At 55.3% G+C, this 20,094-nt stretch overlaps 2 protein-coding genes across 4 annotated transcripts in view; one reads left to right on the top strand and one right to left on the bottom strand.

Moving 5' to 3' along the window:
• MARCHF10 (membrane associated ring-CH-type finger 10) overlaps nucleotides 1-422 on the top strand; it is an 83,925-nt gene extending 83,503 nt beyond the window's left edge. The window contains 2 exon segments of the mRNA XM_041726223.1: nucleotides 349-394; nucleotides 397-422. Coding sequence (XP_041582157.1) covers nucleotides 349-394; nucleotides 397-422 — 72 coding nt within the window.
• An 11,219-nt stretch (nucleotides 423-11,641) lies between these two features.
• Nucleotides 11,642-20,094, bottom strand: part of MRC2 (mannose receptor C type 2) — a 54,046-nt gene continuing 45,593 nt past the window's right edge. For 2 of the 3 annotated variants that reach the window (XM_041725344.1, XM_041725347.1), the window contains 12 exons: nucleotides 19,876-19,976; nucleotides 19,445-19,587; nucleotides 16,200-16,314; nucleotides 15,906-16,069; nucleotides 15,628-15,736; nucleotides 14,904-15,142; nucleotides 14,596-14,764; nucleotides 14,352-14,501; nucleotides 13,937-14,056; nucleotides 13,575-13,754; nucleotides 13,095-13,121; nucleotides 11,642-12,955 (listed from right to left, as the gene is read on the bottom strand). In XM_041725344.1, coding sequence (XP_041581278.1) covers nucleotides 12,732-12,955; nucleotides 13,095-13,121; nucleotides 13,575-13,754; nucleotides 13,937-14,056; nucleotides 14,352-14,501; nucleotides 14,596-14,764; nucleotides 14,904-15,142; nucleotides 15,628-15,736; nucleotides 15,906-16,069; nucleotides 16,200-16,314; nucleotides 19,445-19,587; nucleotides 19,876-19,976 — 1,741 coding nt within the window. In that variant the 3' untranslated portion in view covers nucleotides 11,642-12,731. The remainder of the gene's footprint in view (nucleotides 12,956-13,094; nucleotides 13,122-13,574; nucleotides 13,755-13,936; nucleotides 14,057-14,351; nucleotides 14,502-14,595; nucleotides 14,765-14,903; nucleotides 15,143-15,627; nucleotides 15,737-15,905; nucleotides 16,070-16,199; nucleotides 16,315-19,444; nucleotides 19,588-19,875; nucleotides 19,977-20,094) is intronic. The other variant, XM_041725346.1, reaches the window with a different exon arrangement.

Genomic DNA, 20,094 nt, shown 5'->3' with positions numbered 1-20,094 from the left:
AGTGGCCAATTAGCACGGCCTTCACCCCCACAGCCTGTAAATGTGATTCGGACCCTCAGAATGGGATTCTGCTGTTCAGATCAATTGCTGAAAGGAAGCAGGTCTGCTCACACTGCCGAATTTAGAAGCCCTGAACCACGGGCGAAGGTGACCTGGGTTACCTCTGCGCTGTCTTTAGGACGAGGGTGAGCCCTGCAGGTGCCAAATATCAACACTGCCCTTTGGCACTTCTGCCCCTCTAAGGGGAGGGAAGGGGTTCCCAGAACGTTCCCGAGACCAGAGAATTATACATCTGTTCACAACTGCTTTGGGGAAACCATTCATTTTTCATTGTCTTCTTTCTCATAGTTGTCAAGAAATTACCCACAACCGAGACGGGAAGAAAATGAAAGTAGGTCTGGGGGTCAGTCCTGCCATTTTGAGGGTGTTTGCTAATTTACTCTTTCTCTGTCCCTGTGTGGAACCTCCTGTGGTGGAAGGAAGTAATGACCACTACCCAGAGGCAAAAATAGTCCCACAAAGCTTGGGAAGCTCTAGCTGCAGCACTCGGGAAGGGGGGAAGGCGAGGCCCAAGCCCGCTGGATGCAGAGCAGATAAGAATTTTAATTCATCTTGAAAGCAAGGTCAAGGGCCAGTGAAAGGGAAGATGGTATTGTCAGGCAGTCACAGGATGACTCGTGGCAGGTTTTTTTTTTTTTTTTTCCTTTTCCTTGGCTGGGATTTTCCAGCATCCCAGGTGCTCAGGGAGCCTCTTAGGTGATCTTCTAAGCCCTGGAAGGGTGCTGTTTAGCCACTACAGGGAGGGGCCACATTCATCCACCAGCTAGTGGCTGCGGTGGATCCTTCTTACCATGCGTGGGGGAGGGGGGTCAGGTAGGCCTGCTGGACCCAGAGGTTGAACAAGGAAAACAGGTCTCCTGAGAAAGGTACACCCGGCTCCAGGAGGCAGGACAGCTGTCTTCCATCGGGCTCGTTATCCCATAGAGAGCACCCAACTAAGAAAATGTGCTTGATTAAAGCAGGAGGGCTTGCAGCCTGACTGGAAAGAACTTCCCCATCAGCAGGTAGAACAAACATCACAGTGGGCTGAGGCGGGTGTGACAATTCCATCTCCAGAAGTTCTTCAGGGGAGACATTTTACAACTGCCTGCCCTAAGGCAGGTGTAAGGTTTGGGAGAGGGATTCCCGCCCTGGCTCTGCGGTCAGAATCCACCTGGGGAATTTACCAAAAATGCAGGTTCCCCGGGTCGGTCCCGGAGATTCAGATGCAGACCCTGGGGTGGGCCCCTGGCGCGCCGGTCGCAGCGGGTCACGATGGGGCGGTGGGGAGCCCCCAGCAGGCCGGCCCGGAGGAGGAGCTGGACCCGCTCCGAGCGCCCCAGGGTGGGGCCCAGATTTCGACCCTCGAGAACCCGATTTAGGATTCAGGGCACGCAGTGCTGAGAGCCCGGGCCGCCGGTTTTCAGAGACGCGGGGAGGAGGGGACGCCTGTCTCGGTTCACAAAGGGAGCCCGACCACGGGGTGCACCCCGCCCCGCGCCCCCGCCAGCCCCCGGGACCACTCGGGGTCCCGCTGTCCGCGCGCGCCCGGGCCCCCCTCCGGCCGCCGGGAAGGGAGCGGGCGGGAGGGAGAAGGGAGCTCCGGCGAAGACCTTTGTGTCTCGGGGGAGCGCCTCTGCGCCGCGCTCGCGGGTCCCGGGGCGGCCTGCGGCGGGAGCCGGGGCTCCGCAAGGGCGCGGCCCCGGGGAGGGGCGGGGGGGCCCCCCCACCCGCCCCGGAGGCGCCCGCGGCTCTTCCCGGTCGCGGGAAACCTGCCGCGGCCCGCGCGCCCCGCGCTTCGGCTAGCCGGGGGCGACCCCTAGTGCCCGGCGCCGGCCGCCGTCGCCCTGCTGGGCGGGGGACGCAGCCCTTCCCCGGAGGGTCTGGGGCCTCCGAGCCCCCGGCTCGGGGAAGGCCCCCTCTGGAGGGCACAAGAGCATCCCGGGGGCGCCGCTGAAACCGAGTCCCCACGGAGGAGCCCGGCGGGCCCTCCCTGCACGCGCCTGGCGCTGCGCTGCTGCCCCCCTGCGTTGCTCAGAGGCACACGGTCCCACCGACCGCCACTTGCCGTCCTCTTCAGGACGGGACTAGCTGTAGGAGCCGCCCCAATGTGGGGGCAGCCAGGTCTCCCCCGACGCCCCCCCCCCTCCCCGGGACACTGGTGGAGGAGAGCCCGGCACAGAGGGCCTGTCCTGGCACACTGGTCATGCAGCCCTCGCCTGGCTGCCGCCAGGGCCGAGATCAAGACAAGCCAGGGCAGCCAGAGGCAGAGGCGCCTCCCTCCCCACTTAGCCCCTGGCCACACTCTTCTCTGGTCCCCAGCAGCCTGGCGTGCCTCACCTGGTTGGCAGCGCTTTGTCAAGATGGGCTGTTGCCAGAGCTGAGTCACAGCTGTGACCTGCTGCCCTAGCTCAGTTCAGGTCTAAAGGGAGGAAAAAGACAAAACACCTGGGCCCACCAGGGGGCACGAGGAGACGCCAGCCTCCTCAAGGCTCCGTGGTGCCCATGCCAGGCTTCTCACTGGGGCCCCCTCCCCTGCATCTGGAACACACAAATGCCACAGGTGGCTCCAGGTAAAAGCAGCTGGGGAGAGTTCCTGGGTGGGTGTGCCCAGGTCTGACAACTTGCCACATGGCTCTGTGACCCAACCCTCCTAACGGCTGCGTCCCAGCTGGCACAAATGACTGTCACCACAGTCCAAAGCCTGGGAGGGGAACAGTGCCTCCCGCAGCCATTCATCAGGTGTGGACAGGAGCAGGCTTGAGGGTCCTCGCGCTAAAGGCAGGGTCAGACCACCTCACCCCATACACACAAGTCAAGACAACTAGTTTTGGGGAACAGAACAGGATAGGCAAGGGGCAGCTCGTGGGGCTGGGGCTTCCTTGTAGCAGAGGTAGAGGCTGAGAGGGTCCTCGTAGGAATGGGGGGATGTCCATTGCTCCTGCTCCTTACCTTTCAATGGTTTTCAGATAGGGAGCACTCATGCAAGCCAATGGGAAAAGTATATTGAGAACAACAGTTTCTCCCAAGAATAAAGACTGCCCCCCGATGCCCCACTCCTCCACTCGGATCCCACTGTCATCCTCCTGCCTCTTTGCCCCCCTTGCTCCCATCATGTGACCCTCTACCTCCAGTCATTTGATCTCTGAAAGATTTCTTGAAGACCTAGGTCAACCCTCCCCCCACTGCCCTGCCAACTTAAGGAAGGGAGAGTGTATAGAGGGGGGCAGTACCCTGAGGGGTTCCTCCAGGGATTCAGCCTGCAGACATTTGCTGCCCCAGGTCAGGGGAGGAGTGGACCTGGGTGCTTTTGTTGAGGGGCTCACAGCCCCTGTGCCCTGGCCATTTGAGGATTCCAGAGACAGCTGACCTCTGTTGCTGACACTGTTGCCCAGGACTGAGGCGGCGGAGGGGGGGGGGGGCCGAAAAGGGCAGCCCAGCCACACACCCTCACTGGCAGAGCTCACGGTTCACCTTGGCTCCCCCCCGCCTGAGACACCTTCTTGCTTTCCAGATGCTGAGCTGGGGGACGGACGTGAAAGCAGCAGCCACGCTGTCTAGCACGGGGCTGGCCCCGGAGCCCTGCGGAGACATCTCCCCTTGGAGGCTTTTTCTGTGTTCCCATGCGCCTCCCTCCCCTCTCCTCTTTACTGAAACTGAAACGTTGACAGTTACCGTTTTCACCTCGCGCCCCTCTCCTCTCAGGGTCTGGCCTGAGCAACAGGACAGCAGCGACCACGCGGTCCCCGAAAGCCTGCAGCCTGGGCTGGATGAGTCCCCGCCCGCTGCCCTGCAGCTGCCCCTTGGCCCAGGGGACCCCAGGTGACCTGGTAGCCTGGAGGCCCTCCACGGAGGGCACCTGTTCAGGCCTCACTCCACCCCGAGTGGACTTGAGCTGTATCTGCAGTAAAACGACTTTATGCACCAGCTTCCTTCTGTGCTCTTTTCCATCTCCCTGAACAAAGAAAGGCTCAGGGCCTCAAACTCAGGGGAGAAGGGAGGGGATTTCAGCCCGCACCCTGCCTCCACTTCTCCTCTCTCACCGCCATCACTACACTGAGGGGTCACACATCCTGGGCCCCGGGGATTGTGACAGGCTGCGTGGCCGGCTGCCCCTGTACGTACCCACTTCGAGTGGGCGTGGTATGTGGACGCCACACTACTCTCCTCTTTATACCTTAGAGCCCAAAGACCAGATCAAGGCATGAGGTTAAAAAAAAAGAAGAAAAAAAAAAGCGTGGGTGGCTGAGTCTGTGAAGCATCCAACTCTTGATCTCAGCTCAAGTGTTGATCTCAGGGTGGGGAGTTCAAGCCCTGAGTTGGGCATTAAAAAAAAAAAAAGTCATAGAAGGTTAGTGAGAAAACTGTGTGTATATAAGAGAGAGAGACAAAGATGGTTAAAAAATATAGAGGGGAGCACTGATACATGCAAAAACATTATGCTAAGTGAAGGAAGCCAGACTCAAAGACAACATAGTGTATAAATCGATTTACAAGCAATTTCTAGAAAAGGCAAAACTCTAGGGACAGATCAGTGGTTGCAGTGTTGGGACTAGGAGCAGAGACTGTCTGCTGATGGGCTCAGGAGATGTGGTGATGTGGCTGCTCTACAGCTGCTGTCCCCTGGTGGGACAAACTTACGAAAGCTCACTGAACTGAGCACTTGCAATGGGTGAGCTCTATGATACACCTCAATAAATTTTCTTTAAAAATGGAGGGAGGCGGGATGCCCAGGTGGCTTAGCAGTTTAGTGCTTGCCTTCAACCCAGAGCGTGATCCTGGAGTCCCAGGATCAAGTCCCACATCAGGCTCCCTGCATGGAGCCTGCTTCTCCCTCTGCCTGTGTCTCTGCCTCTCTCTCTCTCTTTCTCTCTCTCTCTCATGAATAAATAAAAATCTTTCAAAAAGTAAAAATGGAGAGAAGGACAGAGAATGAGAGAGAGAAGAGACAGAAAGGGATAATGAGGAAAAAGAAGTGCTTCTCCCAACCTCTTTTAAGACCAGGAGTGGCCACAGCAGATTTTGCAGCCAAGAGGACTTCACCCAAGATGAACAGTGGTGCCAGCACGGTTTTAGGAAGTCTGGAATTAATTGAATTCCCTCAAAATCGTATCCATCCATGACATGCTCCACAGTTAAAGTGACTCTATTCCTGCAAACTGGTAGATGTAGCCAGGCAGCCTAGATCCCAGATCCAAGAGCCAAGCAAAGGGACACCCTCAAATGTTAACAGAACCCACAAGGGCCATTCCAGTTGAAAATATCTCCCTGATTTAAAAACGAAAAACAAAAAACTAAAATCTCAGATTCTTCCATTCACAAACACATCCCTCAGCCCTAATCATTCTATGAGAAACTGGGTCTTCATTTTCCAACTGGACTCTCAGGGCTGGCTGAAGATTAAAGATTTGTCCAGGAGCCAATATTGAGAAATGTCTGAGTAGGAACAATGCATATTCAAAAGCAAGCTTTATAGAGAGCTTGATGGAATCTGAGGTGACTGGATACACATCTGACAGGCCAAGTCTGCCCTAACATGTGACAGTGTTTGAGGCAGCGACCCCAAGACTGGCACAGGTTCACATCAGCCAACACTGGGATTCTGAAGACGATTTCAAGGGTTTACCCAGGAAGCCAGGAGTGCCTCCTCTGAGGCCTGGGGTGGAACTGATATCTACCCACACTGTTAATTCCACATCTCAGTGGCCCAGGGGTCTGCTGATGGGGCTTCTTATGGCCTGAGGTACCCAAAGAATCAAGTCTCATTTATTAAAAAGACCCTGGTGAAAAGGACTACCTTGCCCCCTTTCTAACTGAGTAAATATTGCCACAATCTATTAGAGATAGAGATACAGTGGATAAAACACGAGGTTTTTTTTTTTTTTTTTTTAGCCTTTGGCTTCATCCTGACAAACATTTAGTAACCATCAATCACATGCCAGATGGTGAGGACACATGAAAAATGCATGATGCTCACCCCCTAGGAGCATAGTCTTATTGGGGCAACAGGTCATATATAAAAAAAGTCAAATCAAGGTAATATGAACCTACAGATGCCACTTCTAGAGCACTTTCTAGAAGCTGGGCCTGGGGACCCCCAAGGAGCCCGTGAGACAGTTACTATTAACTCCATGTTACATGAGAGGAAACCTGTATTAGGGTTCCTCAGAGAAACAGAACCAGAGGGATATATTTATAAATATGTAGAAAGCGATGTATTTATGAAGGATTGGCTCACGTAGTTATGGAGGCTGACAAGTCCCACCATCTGCCATTTGCAAGCTGAAGTCCCAGGGAAGCCAGTGATGTAGCTCCAGTTCAAACCTGAAGACCTGAGAAGCAGGGGTGTCAACACTCTGGGTCCCCGTCCAAGTCTGAGGGCCCAAGAATCAGGAGAGCTGATTCTCCAGGGCAGGAGAAGAAGGCTGTCCCAGCTCAAAAATTCACCCTTCCTCTGTCATTTTGTTGTACTCGGGCCCTCAACAGATTGGGGAATGCCCACCCACACTGGGGAGGGAGATATTCTTTACTCAGTCTACCCCTTCAAATGCTAATCTCTTCTGGGAACACCCTCACAGAACACCCAGAAATAATGCTTCTCCAGCTCTCTGGGCATCCAAATTGACACATAAAATTAACCATCACAAACCTTAACCTCAGGGAAGTGATCTGTCCAAGTTTTTAAGGTGAAGTCAGCCTGTCAGCCAAGGCCATGCTCCTGGCCTGCCTGAGAGAGAGGGTAACATCCTTAACCAATTCTAGAACTTGGGAATCAGTGGTCATCAGAATCAAGGGGTACTGGGAAGGTTTGTGTAGAAAAGATCCTTGAACGATGGTGGACCTCAGGCGAGCAGAGAGGTGGTGGGAGGAAGGGCAAACAGGGGTATATGGTGTGGTGGGAGCAGCTTGCTAGAAGGGGTTCACTGGGCAAGGGAGCCGGGGTGCCGGGGGAGGGAGGACCCAGGGGGCCAAGACAGGGAGCTGAGAGTCCACACGTGGGCAGCAGGGAGCTTCCATAGCCACAACCTAGGCTGGTGAGATGAGGAGAGTGAGACCTAGAGGAGAGGGCGGTAGGAAGGAGGAGAGAGCACCCTGTCGCTATATCACCTTGGGTGAGTTGACTGTCACTGAGGAGGCGGATGTGAGCTCTAAAACATCTGTAACCCTGTGAAGGTCTGATAGGTCAACCGAGCCCCCACCTCATTTCTATGCATTCTATGCAAGAAATAAGTGCATCATATCCCACTGCCCTACCCCAGCCAAGGCTGCCCAGTCTCTGTCCTCCCCTGTCTTGGAAGGGAAGCCATGAAAGAACAAAAGAAAAGTGGTCGTTCTTAGCCCTGAAACTCAAAATGGGCTTCTGAAACTCTCAGCAGAAATAATAAGTTGAGGCAAAATTCTTGAGTCTCAGAGCCTGAGGGCAAGATCCCAGGGGTTGCTGACAAGTTCTCCAGACTGGGGGTAGGGGAAGCAGAGAGGTGGCATGGCAAGCCCTTCCCCTCTTGCGCCTCCATTCCTCATCTGTAAAGGACAACAGTACTTGCTTTATGGTTTGTTGAAAGGATAACATGGATTAATTCATGGCAAGCAGAACAGGGCTGTGCGCGTGCGTGCACACACACACACACACACACGCAAATATTCATATTGGGTGCCTGGGTGGCTCAGCTGGCTAAGCATCCAGCTCTTCGTTTCTGCTCATGTCATGATCTCAGGGTTGTAAGATCGAGCCTGGGCTCAGCACTGGGCATGGAGTTTGCTTAAGATTCTCTCTCCCTCTCCCTTTGCCCCTTCACCCCTCCCTCTCTAAGAAAGAAAAGAAAGAGAGAGAGAGAGAAAGGGCTTTACCTAGTAAATAATAGATATTTTCTTATCATTATCACGGAGGAATGGCATATCTGAAGCAGTGTCCTGAGTCCCCGGCAGCCCCAGTATGGGGAAAACCACCATCCAAAAGTTTCCTACATCCCAGAGAGACACAAAAGGGCAAAAGAAGGGCATCTCTGCATCCGCCAGCAGGGACCCGCAGGGACCAAGGACCAGGTCCAGGAACACTCCACAGGACCACAGAACTCAGAGGCGCCGGCGAAGAAAGGGGAAAACACTGGACCAGAAAGCCTTAGAGGAGCTGGATTTCCTGGAAGCAGCAAAACCCAAACTCCTGCCATCTGCTGATATCAAAAGATAGTCAATTTTTTGGATTGAGCACCAGTGACGAATCCATTTCAAGGGAGGGGGCGATGCCTACTTGCTGCTTAGCCTGCGCTGGCAGCCCGCCTGCCTTTCGGACAAGGAAGGACAGACGTCTACAGCTCCAGTGGTGCCGACTCTGGTGGGAGTCAAGACTGAAGTCAGCCTTCTCCTGAGGCCTCTTGGCAGCCTTGGCCCCGAGATAAAGGCCGGAACAGTCTGGACACATTCATCTCATTGCCCCCCTCCCCCCCACCGGAGGCCCCCCTCTCTATTTCCTCTCCTTTCCCTCTTTCCTCCTCCCACCCTCCTTTCCTGATCTGCCCTCAAGATGCAATTCTCTTCCTTGTGCCTGCAACACACTCAAGCCCAGTGCTCCAGGCAGCTTGGCAGGGCTCAGACGGCCCCGTTCCAAGAAAGCCATGTGGTGTGACTGGCTGGCTCCTCACCCCTGCGGCCTCACAGTGCTGCCCACTGGGCCAGGCCGGCTCTGCCAGGACACCTGGGAGGAGGCCATCCCTGCCTTGACGAGGAGAGGTGGTGAGCAGCCTGACACTGTTCTCTGGAGAGTGGCCCCATCCTCCCATTCATTCATGGATTCAGTGAGCTGTCGCTGAACATCCAGGTGGCCAGAGCTGAGCCAGCTTAGCCCTGCAGGTGACGGTTGGCCTTGGTGTCTGGCATACAGTGCTCTTTGTCGGGCCCACCAGGCTCCGTCTCAGGGCATCCCACCCCCAGCAGAGGTGGAATGCGGAGGAGCAGAGGAGCGCTGAATGTTTATTGACTTGAAATGAGTAGACAGGGGCACCTGGGTGGCTCGGTAGTTGAGCATCTGCCTTTGGCTCAGGTCATGATCCCGGGGTCCTGGGATCAAGTCCCACATTGGGCTCCCCATGGGGAGCCTGCTTCTCCCTCTGCCTGTGTGTCTGCCTCTGTCTTTGTGTCTCTCATGAATAAATAAATAAAATCTTTTAAAAAATGAAATGAGCAGAAAGACAGGAGGTTCTGGTATCTGTGTAGTCCCCTTAGAACCAGCACTATTCTGGAGCCACAGGCAAATGGCACCCCCCTACCCCCAGAGTCTTCCTCCTGCCCTGACAGAGCTACCAGAGCACCCCCCTACCCTCCTCCGGGAAGCCTCCACATGGAAAAGCTGAGAAGAGGTCTCAGGGAGCCCCCAGGTGCCTGTGAAGCTGTCTGAAATGCTTTTGGGTGGGGAACAGGGCTCTGGTGAGGACTACAGGCACCTGAGGGAGAGAGGAGCCAGGATAGGTATTTCTGGAATGATTTAAACCCCTGGACCCTCACCATCACTCCCCCGGCCCCACCAGGCAGCACTGGGCATTGTGTCCCTGGTCCCTTGGATGCTCCTCCCACCCCCAGGGATCCGGTGACCTTGCCTTCACCCCTCAGCTTTTCTTCCTCCTCGGGCAAGGGTCAGCAGAGAGCTGGGCTTCCCAGAGAGCATCTGCCCCGGGTGGCTCCCTGCAGCCTGGTCAAGCAGTCTTTTGAGCTGCAGATAATGGCAGGGCACTTAACTCACAAAGGGAGCAAATCACTTCAGGGTGAAGTGGATTAATCATTAAGGAACCCCCCTGGGATTGGGGCACCCTCCCCAAAGTGACCAGATTGGTCCACCCCGGATCCTGCCATCAGGAGAGCGCTGCTGGAGCTGCAGGGAGGAGATAGCAGGAGGAGGGCCTCCAGCTTGGCCTCAGTCAGGGCTGCAGAGAAGCAGCTCGTGAGCCTGGCTGGGGGCTCCCTGGCTCAAAGACGGTGCCCCATTTACCCTGCTGTTCAGGCTGTAAGCTCTGTATCTTTTAGGGTTAGGCCTTGAACCATGCATGCGGTGGTATTACCTATTCAGAAAAATAGAAACTTGTTTTAAAAAATCACGAATGAGGGAGGCCTAGGGGCAGCCCGGGTGGCACAGCCCCCTGCAGCCTAGGGTGTGATCCTGGAGACCTTGTATCGAGTCCCACATCAGGCTCTCTGCATGGAGCCTGCTTCTCCCTCTGCCTGTGTCTCTGCCTCTCTCTCTCTCTCTCTCTCTCTCTCTCTCTCTCTGTGTCTCTATGAGTAAATAAATAAATAATCTAAAAAAATAGAGAGAGAGAGGGAGGCCTGGGTGGCTCAGCGGTTGAGCCTCTGCCTTCAGCTCAGGGTGTGATCCTGAAGACCTGGGATCCAGTCCCACATTGGGCTCCCTGCAGGGAGCCTGCTTCTCCCTCTGCTTGTGTCTCTGCCTCTCTCGCCATCTCTCATGAATAAATAAATAACATCTTTAAATAAATAATAAAAAATAATGAACAAAGTAAAGCTGGTGTGCGACACACGCACAGGTCCAGAATGTGACCACCGCCGAGGTCCTGAACCACACCACCAACCTCAAGGGACAGCTGGCTTAGCCCTTCCCTTGGACTTCCTACTAGAAACAGACCCCAGGCAATCAGGCTCATCCGTGCTCCCCTTCCGTACCCTCCAGCCAGCCTGGCCTCCTTTCGGGGCCTCTGGGACACCCCGAGGACCACCACGGCTGGCCCAGGTGTCCGGGCCCCCCCCCCCCCCCCCCCGCCTCCACCTGCCTAGATGTCTGCATCGCTCACTCCCTCACCTCCTTCAGGTTCATCCTACTTCCTCTGACGAGACCCTCCCCACCACCGGGACCAAACTAATATCCCTCCCCATGGCCTGGTGCCCGCACCCAGCACGACTGGCATCATTGGCACCCATCACTTACTAGCAGAGTCCTCTCTGTTGGCTGCTGAGTTGCAGCTCAAGTGTCCAGAGTGAACAGTCAGGAGGGGCAGTCCTGAGGGCCACCGCCTGCCTCTAAGGGGTTTCAAAGCCAAACTCCCCAAGGACAGATATGCACTTGTTCACAGCTCGGGGGCAGGTATGACAGCGACCTTGGGAAGATGGTGATGTGGAGCCCCCACCCAGGGCACCTCCAACGCCCCCTGGGAACCACAGCCCCAAATAACAGTAGCAGCTGTTTATGGGGCACTTACTGCACGAGCTCAGAGGTGCGGGGCTAACTGCTTGGCACAGGGGATCTCATTTAATCCTCAAATAGCCGTAGAGCAACCCCAAGGAGCGTGTCCCAGCCTCCCATCTCACACACGTTGAACTCAGGTGAGCTAAGTGGCCAGAGCCCTCACAGCCATCCAGTGGCTCCCGCGCTGTCACGCACACACACCCCCTGGGGCACAGAGGACATAGCGAGCAGGCCCCAAAGGTCAAGAGCCCAGAAGAGGAGACAAGAGTGCAGGTGTCCCCATGAGGCCCAGAGACAGAAGCAAAATGGTAGACTGCAGAAGCACGCACGACTGGAACTCCAAACATGACATTTACCTCTGAGATGGTGCAAGGAACAAGGCTGACAAGAGAACAAAGCAGAAACCCTTCTCTCTCGAGCTTCTTAAAGGTGTTTTATTGGTTTGCTTTTCTTTTTTTCTTTTTTCCCTCACAATAATGGCACATTAAAAAAAATTAAGAACTACAAAAAAAGGACCATGTGTTTGAGTCCGTGTTCACATTGTCCCAAGCGGTGGCACAGGGACTGGCTGGCCACCCCCAGCCTGGGCCCCTCCGGAGCTCGGGCACTGTTCCTCTGGGCCCCACTAGAGGGCAGTCTCCTGCTTCCGAACCCGCCCCCCCAAGACTCTGACAACCCCCTCCTCTCTCTCTTCCAACCAGAGCCAGGAGCTGGAAACGTGAGGGTACTTACTATGGTCCCCACAGGGGACTCTTTAGGTACAGAGCCCTCCCCCAACCAGCAGGAGATGACACCTCAGCCCGGTCACCCCCTGGGGGTCAGGGTGTCTCTCCTGGTCCTGTCTCCAGCGCAGCTGACACCCCAATGGGGCCCTCGTTCTCAGGCCCAGCCCAGGCCCCTCCTCCATGTCCCATGGGCCACCCCAGCAGGCACAGGAGTGACATGCTTGGCCCCGTCAGCCGACACCCACCATGAACAACAGGGCTCCCCAAACCTTGGGGCCCTGGCTCAGAAGGACGGGCTGTATGAGAAGCAGGGAGACGGAATGGGGGTGGGAGGGCTCAGAGCCAAGGCTGCCAGGAAGGAGAGAAGCAACAGAGGCTAGCTGAGGGCCCAGGGGAGGGTCCTCAGGCTCTGCAATGAGAAAGGGGGTCCTGGGACATGGGTCAGCAGGCCTGGGCAGGGGGGCCTGGGGAGAAAGGAGCAGAAAGAGGCTCCTGTCCTGCTTCTGGTCACCGTGGGGGCACAGGCCCAGGTGACAAGACCTTAGCCCCCCTGCCCCAAGAGGGAAACACCACGCTGCACTCAGCCAGGTCTCAGCCCAGCCCTCATATGGGAGGGAGGCTCCCCAGCAGCCAGGCCCTGATCAGCCCCAGTTCCCAAGAACGGCACCCAAAGGTCCCCCTCCATAGGCCACCCGGACTGGTAGCTGGTGGGGGGCCCGGCTGACCCAGGGCCCAGCCTCCCCATTCCTCCTGTGCCCACCCTGCCCACGCCCTTGGCTCTACTCCTGCTGCTCATTCATTTCCATGTCAGACACCAGAATGTTCTTCTCCGTGGCCTCGCCGGGGCCAGAGGCACTGCGGCTGTACCGGGCGCCCTCGAAGGTCCCGCGCTCCACGCTCTGTCGCCGCCGGTAGAGGATCAAGGCTGCGGTCAGCAGGGCCAGGAGCAGCAGCACCGCCATCAGCACCACCACCAGGGCCGCTGGGTTCTCCGGGAGCGCTGCTGCAGCAAGCCCACCGCTCAAGGTGAGGCCGAGCCCGGCCCTGCCGCTCCCACCTGCACCTCCACCCGTGCCCCCCAATGCCCCCACATGCTGGGCAAAGCGGGGAGAGGGCTCGTCTCAGCCCAGGCCTGGACTCACCTGATGGAGAGAAGCTGCTCTCCTCAGCTGCAAGGAAGAGGGAGGGACCAGTTAGTAAGTGAAGCAGTAACAGTAAAAATAAGCAAACACGTATAGAGCACTTCTTGAGTGCCCGGCACTTTATTAGCTCATTTGATCTTGTAGGTACTGTCATCATCCTCATTTTACATAGGAAGAAACTGAGGCCACAGACTCTAAGGAACTTGCCGGGGGTCACAGAGTTGGTAAGTGGTTTGGCCAGGGCTTGAACCCCGTCTGTGCCCTTAACCGCTACAAAATGATGGGTTTGCTGTCTCATTTGGAAATTTGTAGGAAGGGCCAGTCCCTCCTACAGACCAATTTATCCCAGGGGAGGGTCCTGGCGGCCCGGGCCTGTCCGGTCCTGCCCTCCAGTCCACCTCATCACTGGCCCCCGGCCCAGGCCCTGTGCCAGCTGAGCGGGGGCGGCAGGAGGCTGCGCTGTGCCTGCCAGGCACCCACCTCGGGGGAGCTTGCAGACAACACCCATGGTAATGTTGGTGCAGGCGCCTGGGCGCCAAAGCCCACTGCTGCTCTGGATCCAGTAACAGCTATTGTGGCTCAGCATGCTGGGGCCCAGGCCGGGGGGCCCCCAGTTGGAGTAGTTCACAGCTGTGTTGTCCTGCCAGACGAGGGTGCCTCCTGTGGGAGACAAGGTGCTGAGGGGGCGCGGGGAGAGGAGCAGGTGGGAGAGAGCAGGCCTGTTCTAGAACCAATCCTCACCTCCCCCCAAGTCCTCAACCCCACCGAGCCCTGGTGGAAGGCATCCTCCCCACATCTTAAGGCTTCACCCTCCCGTCTGATGCCACACCCAGGGTACCCACCTTTAGGGTTGAAGTTCATACCCAGCCAGGCCCCCCGACTCTGGCCCTCAGAGCTCTGCAGGTGCTCCCAGACAAACACGTTCTCCATCTCATCCAGGATGGACAGGACCGCCCCGCCCGCTGACAAAAGGGAGACCCGCATCAGGACACACAGTGGTCTCCCTGGGAGAGCACAGACACCCCCCACCCCAGAGAGGTCCCAGCCCTCTTCTCCAGCAGCCTTAGTGGCACGGGTTATCTACAGGTAATGTCACACGTGGTCTCTGTGCACTGGAAACTGACGGGGCACGTATGTGGGAGCACTGCCTACAGGCAGAGTGTGGCACAGGGACTGCACCCATGGAGCCTGTAGGTGTCCACCATAGGGGCCACCACCTGAAACGAGCCCCATGGGCTCTAGCCGGCCATGGCCCACCTCTCTGGCAGCGCTGCAGCGCCTCCTTGTGGCCCAGCAGCAGCTCCATGTGGAAGGAGTAGCAGTGCTCCCGGAAGGGAATCCATGCAGAGTCAGCCAGCCCTTGGGGACAGCTGCCATGGTAGCTTATTCTTCGGGGAGGAGGGGGCCCTGTGGGGGTACAGGATTGAGCAGATGGCCCAGGGTGCTCCCCGGGACAGCCCACGCCTTGCCGACCGCCCGGCCCCAGCAGCTGGGCGCTCACCACCGTTCACGCCACAGACAGCCCCCTGCAACTTGGTGTCGCAGCTGGTGGTGCGCCAGGCCCCGTCCACATCCACGTAGGCACAGCCCCCCGGCTGCTGGGGCTCGCCATCCTGCCAGCTCACGTAGCTCAGCGGCTCCTCCGAGACCCAGGAGTACCGCCGGGAGCCCTGGGCACGAGGGGGCCGTCAGGGTGGGAGGGTGGGGGACAGAGGCAGGCGAGGTAAGGCCAGGAGTCGGGGGGAGACAGGGAGGGAAATCGAGGGAGCGGTGCCGGCCCTGGCACTGGGCCGACTGTCGGGGGCCCACCTCCTCGCTAGTCAGACCGATCCAGAGTGGGGTGCGCAGCCCTCGGGCGGCCTGTGTGAGGAAGGCCTGGGTGTAGGGGTCGGGCACGTGCGCCAGGCTGGCGTTGCGGCTCTCACACAGCAGGAGGGCGTCGTGCCAGCGCAGAGGCTTCTGCAGCAGCCGGAAGGTGCCGTTGAGGTAGGAGAGCTCAGTGCCTGGGGCTGGGGGTGACGCGGCTGGGGACGGGCTCAGGGAAGGGTCTGGAGGGAAGGGGGCAGGGCTCAGGCCAGGCCTGCCCTCACCCCATTCCCAGGCATGAAGTGGGGGAGGCCAGAGAGCAGGCCCAGACTGATGGAAGTGTCAGCCACTGTGACGAATAATACCTTCTTGCCTGTAAGCTGAGGGGCTCGCTGGAGCCATGACCCACTGGGACCCCACGGGCCCGGGAGAACACACAGGAGCCGCAGGGGCCTCAGAGGCACAAATGCAGGTTCCCCGACACCAGGCCTGCCCAGTGTCCAGCTGCACCTGCTCGGGCCTCCAGACCCCCAAACATTCTACCTGAGAGCCCCGGGGCTCATTGCCTTTTCCTCTGACTGGGGCCTGGTCTTTCTGCCTCTCTGCATCCCAAGCAGATACTAGATTCTGGGAGTGACGTCAGGGACCACGTTTCATCATTCCTCCAGGCACGGCCCACAGCATCTGGCCCAGTGCTGATATCCCTGAGGTCACTGGAGACCCGTACCTGTGCCCTTTTGGCAGATGAAGCCGTGCGTCTCCTCTGTGCAGCTCCGATCGTCCCAGCGGCCAGTGAAGTGAGCGGAGGGGCTGTGCAGGACCACCGCACAGCTCGTCTGGGGGGAGGGGGCTGCTCAGAGGAGCCCGGGCAGCTCTCCCCTTGTGCCACTGTCCCCCCCCCCCACGCCCTGAGGCTGCATTCCCAGCAAAGAGGCTGGAAGAGGGAGACCATGGGAGTGAAGGCAAGTGCTGCAGGTCAGGGGGGCAAGGAGGGGGCTTCCTCACCGGTATGTTGCCACTGGGAGCAGGGCTAGGGCCAGAGGGCTCCCCAGGTGCCCAGTTGGTATACAGCAGAGGTTCCTGCTCCACCCACTGGAAGTCCCTCTGAGAGGCATGGAGGCCAATCCAAAGGTCAAAGGTCACATTGGGCAGGCTGGCTGTGATGAATGCTACAGTCCCCCAGAAGAGAGAGTTATGAGCAACAGGGCAGCCAGCCCCTTGCTCGTTCTGGTCTAGCCATTTTGACGGGGGGGCACTGTGTCAGAGGATTACTGGGGCCTTCCCATGGGCTGGCCCTACCTTGCTCTAAGGGGTTTGCAATGGTGACCAGTTGGGCCTCTTGCTGTTCACAGGAGAACTGTGCCTCTGACCACTTCACTCGGTCCTGGGGGTCCTGGCCCTGGATTTGGAAACACTGGGGCGGAGGGAGAGGCGTGATGTCCACCTCCACCACCCTGTCCCACAAACCCAGAAACTCTGCTATGTAGCACTCAGCGGTAGGCCCTGCGAGGCTTCGAGGACTGTGAGAATAACAGAACAGAACCAGGACATCTGGGGCTCCTTGAGCAAGGCTCTGGCACCCTCTCAGCCTGACACAGCACAGTCACGTACGCTTGCCTATGCCTGGTGGGAGGTGGGGGGGTTGTAAGTGGCAGGATGTCTTTGGGCCACCAAAGACTCTACTACCTATGACAACAGCACCTGGGCCATGCATGGGGACAAGGGCTGCCTCGATTTTAGCTCAACACCTTTCCGCATGTTGCCTGAAATCTGTTATTTTTTTTCCTTTGAACTTAATGTTCATCTGTATGACACTCTCATCTTCTCTTCTGAATGATCTTTGTGAGGCAGCAGCTCTATGGGAAATCTCTCAAGTGAAGGCTCTGAAAATGAATGATTTCCAGTGATTTTCTCCTCAGTCTGATGGGGGAGAAAGGAAGGAAGGAAGCTTTGGAGTCACAAAGGGGGCCAGGGGACATGGACAGGTCAGACTCCAGATCTGATATAAACTTTCCATAAGATGAGAACATAAAAATATCTGTCTTTTGGGGTCATTTTAAGAGTTAAAGAGAACAGTGCACAACATGATAGCAAGTGCTTAAGAAGTGAAAGCTCTTAGTAAGAGCACGAGTTCTAGCATTAGCTTACCAATGCAAACGTCAGATTTGGGCTGAACATTATAAACCCAGAAATGATGCAAGAGTCTGAGGGAAGGTTTATCACAAAGCGCATGCATTTGATTTCACAGAAGTAGTTCAGAGATATTCTGAGGCCTCTTTTAAACAATCAGTGGAATTAGTCATAAAATTAGCAGCAGCAAGGTCACATCAGTATCAGCAAGTGTCAGCAGCTAGAGAGGAAGTATCAGCTCAATTCAGCAACACTCGGGGTCTCCCCACCGTGTGCAAGTGTATTAAGTGGCGTGTCAGAGGCCAGTGGTCCTGCCCTACAGGAGCTTGAAGCTGGGGGAGGGGAGGCAGGCCCTCACTCTCTCCCCCCACATCCAGATGCTATGGGGCTGCAGCAGGGGGTAGAGAACTCACGAAGCAAGGTGTCTGGGGCAAGGCAGTGGAGGGGCAAACGGCCCCGCACAGTTCAAAGGCTTTTGCCACGGGAGTAACTGGTATCTTTACAATGATGCCGACACACATGAAGAAAGAGACTAATTACATACATACAATACATTCGGTTTTATATCAGGTGGAAGAAGCCAGGAGAATAAGTTTCTGGAAAAAAAGCAATGTAATGATATGAGGAAATGCTCAAAATGTAATACTGACAAAGAAAGGCCGGATACAAAAACGTGTTACGTAGTATGATCTCAATTACATGGAAAAAGGAAGGAAGCAGAGTAATAAATATTAATAGTGGCTATTTCTGGAAAGGCTGAGTTTTATTTTCGTTCTTTCTGTTTTTTCCCCAAGTTTTTAATATTGTACATGTTTTTTTCTTCTTTTTTTCTTTTAAGGTAGGAAAGATATAATATTCCCTTGAATATTCTGAAGACAGTAAGAGCTCTATGACACTAAGAGGCTGGCTGCACTCCAATGCAGGACAAAGATTTACGGATTATATGATCTAGCGTTAACTAATCTAATCCTCACAATCCGGCTAAATGGTTTTTACAACGTCCGCAAAGAAAGCACGGATCGAAGCTCATACTTGAGATGCCAGCACCAACAAGAAGATAGTGCTCCTCTCTTCCTGGGACAAGCTCTTGTGAGCCACTATGTAAGAACAGTGAAGATCTAACCAGGTCTGACTAATCAGCCCATGAGTACAAAACTAACCACTTTTGGAAAGAAACTCACACTCTAGAAGGAACATTCTGCGAATATGTTTAGAAACATATCCCTCCTGATTACCGTTACTGTCTCCAACTTTCTTGTCCGCACATTCAAAACCCTTGGGAAAAGAATTTCCTGAATGTTTCAAAAAATCTGCCAAAGACTTATTCTTAAACCATCTTAATCGGGTCTCCTGATTAGTTTATGAGGCAGGTTAAATATTTTATTTATTTATTTGGCAGAGAGAGAGAGAGAGAGAGAGAGAGCGAGCCTGCACACAAGCAGGGGGAGCAACAGAGGGAGAAGGAGAAGCAGGCTCCCCACTGAGCAGGGAGCCCAATGTGGGGCTCGATCCCAGGACCCTGAGATCATGACCTAGGCTGAAGGCAGACGCTTAACTGACTGAGCCATCCAGGAGCCTGACAGTTTAATTTAAAATGCAGAGATGTACTAGCTGATTTTTAAACAAAAACCTTTGTCTAGTTGGTAGAAGGACTGAAAAACAAAGAAAGCCCAGTTGATGATGGATGAACTTTTCCATTTTGATATATTTGCCTTTGTGAGGCAACTTTCCTCTACAATAACCATTAAACCCATGTTTTAAAATAATTCAAACTTCAAACAAGACCTGTGAAGTCTCTAATCAGAAAGTGTCAGACTGGGATTTTTTAAAATAATGAAATATATGCAATTACCTGGCTCTTATTAAAATTATTTAAATGTGAATAATTCTCATAATTGATCATTTCTGAGGACTTTCCTCATTCCACTAAGAAAGAAAAATTAAAAAAAAAAGAAAGAAAAAATTTTTTAAACTTAAAAATATTCCTTTTCAATCTTTAGTGCATATTCTTTTGCTCTTGCGCATAGTTTACTATGTACAACATTCGCTACATTAGTATGGAAGTAAATATGTATTTCTTTACACACATATACCTGATGTAGATACACATATTTCATATGTTTAATATTGTGTTTTACTAGTAGGAGATTCATTATCAAAATGTTTGGTGACCACTGAGCTAGACAACTCACCAACCTATGTGGACACCCTCATTACCTGGTGGATTAGAAGGGGCTACTATACAGAGTTATTTTTCAGGAGTCTAGCCCAGGCACTGGGGCCAAGTAGGAGAGAGGTCGATGGGTATAGGCAAGAGGCCATGACTCCAGTGTCGCCAGAGGGCCAGGACTCCTAAAGCTCAGCCCTCTCATGTTCACATCGTCTCCCCTGAATCCCTTAGGTGGCCCCCCTACCTTGTTAAGGAACTGGTTCCAGCCAGAGGGGCAGCCCCCCAGGGCCGTGGGCGGCAGGTCTGGGGGCTGTGGCTCTCCAGTGCTGTTGCTGCGCTTGCAGATGTAGGGCAAGGCTGTCAGGCACCTCTGATCCCCCCAGTCCTCTGTGGAAAGAGGAGGGCAGTCACTCTAGCACCGGGCAGGGCTGGCAGCACCCTTGCCTCATGCTCTAAGAAGAGGACACAGGGGTCAGGTGCCTGTGTCTAGCTCTGAACTCCAGTCCTCTGTGGCTGCTGGATCAGGGGCACAGGCCCCCTCTCTGGGTCTAGCCCCCCTGGGGTTGCGGGAACAAAGAGATTGAGAAGAGACTGATGGGCCTGCTCACCTCCCTTCCCCCAACATCAACCCTCTGCTCAGCTTCTGCACCCTCCCTGCCCCGCCCTCGCCCTCACCTCTGCTGGCGGTCATGTACACACACTTCTTATCCTTGCCAATAGGCCGAGGTTTACCAGGTGCCCAGGAGATGAAGTTTATAATGGAACCATCTGTCCACCTGCAATGACACCGAGCAGAGAAGGCTCCAGCATTGTCCCTGGGCCCAACCTACCTTGGATACAGCAATGAAGGCCACCAAGATGGGGGCAGGGAAGGGCCCAAGTCCAGGGGTTCAG

The sequence above is a fragment of the Vulpes lagopus genome, chromosome 12 (assembly GCF_018345385.1).
Source record: "Vulpes lagopus strain Blue_001 chromosome 12, ASM1834538v1, whole genome shotgun sequence".
Lineage (NCBI taxonomy): Eukaryota > Metazoa > Chordata > Mammalia > Carnivora > Canidae > Vulpes > Vulpes lagopus.
Note: the sequence above shows the minus strand (reverse complement) of the source record. Positions and strands in the feature narration are given on the sequence as shown.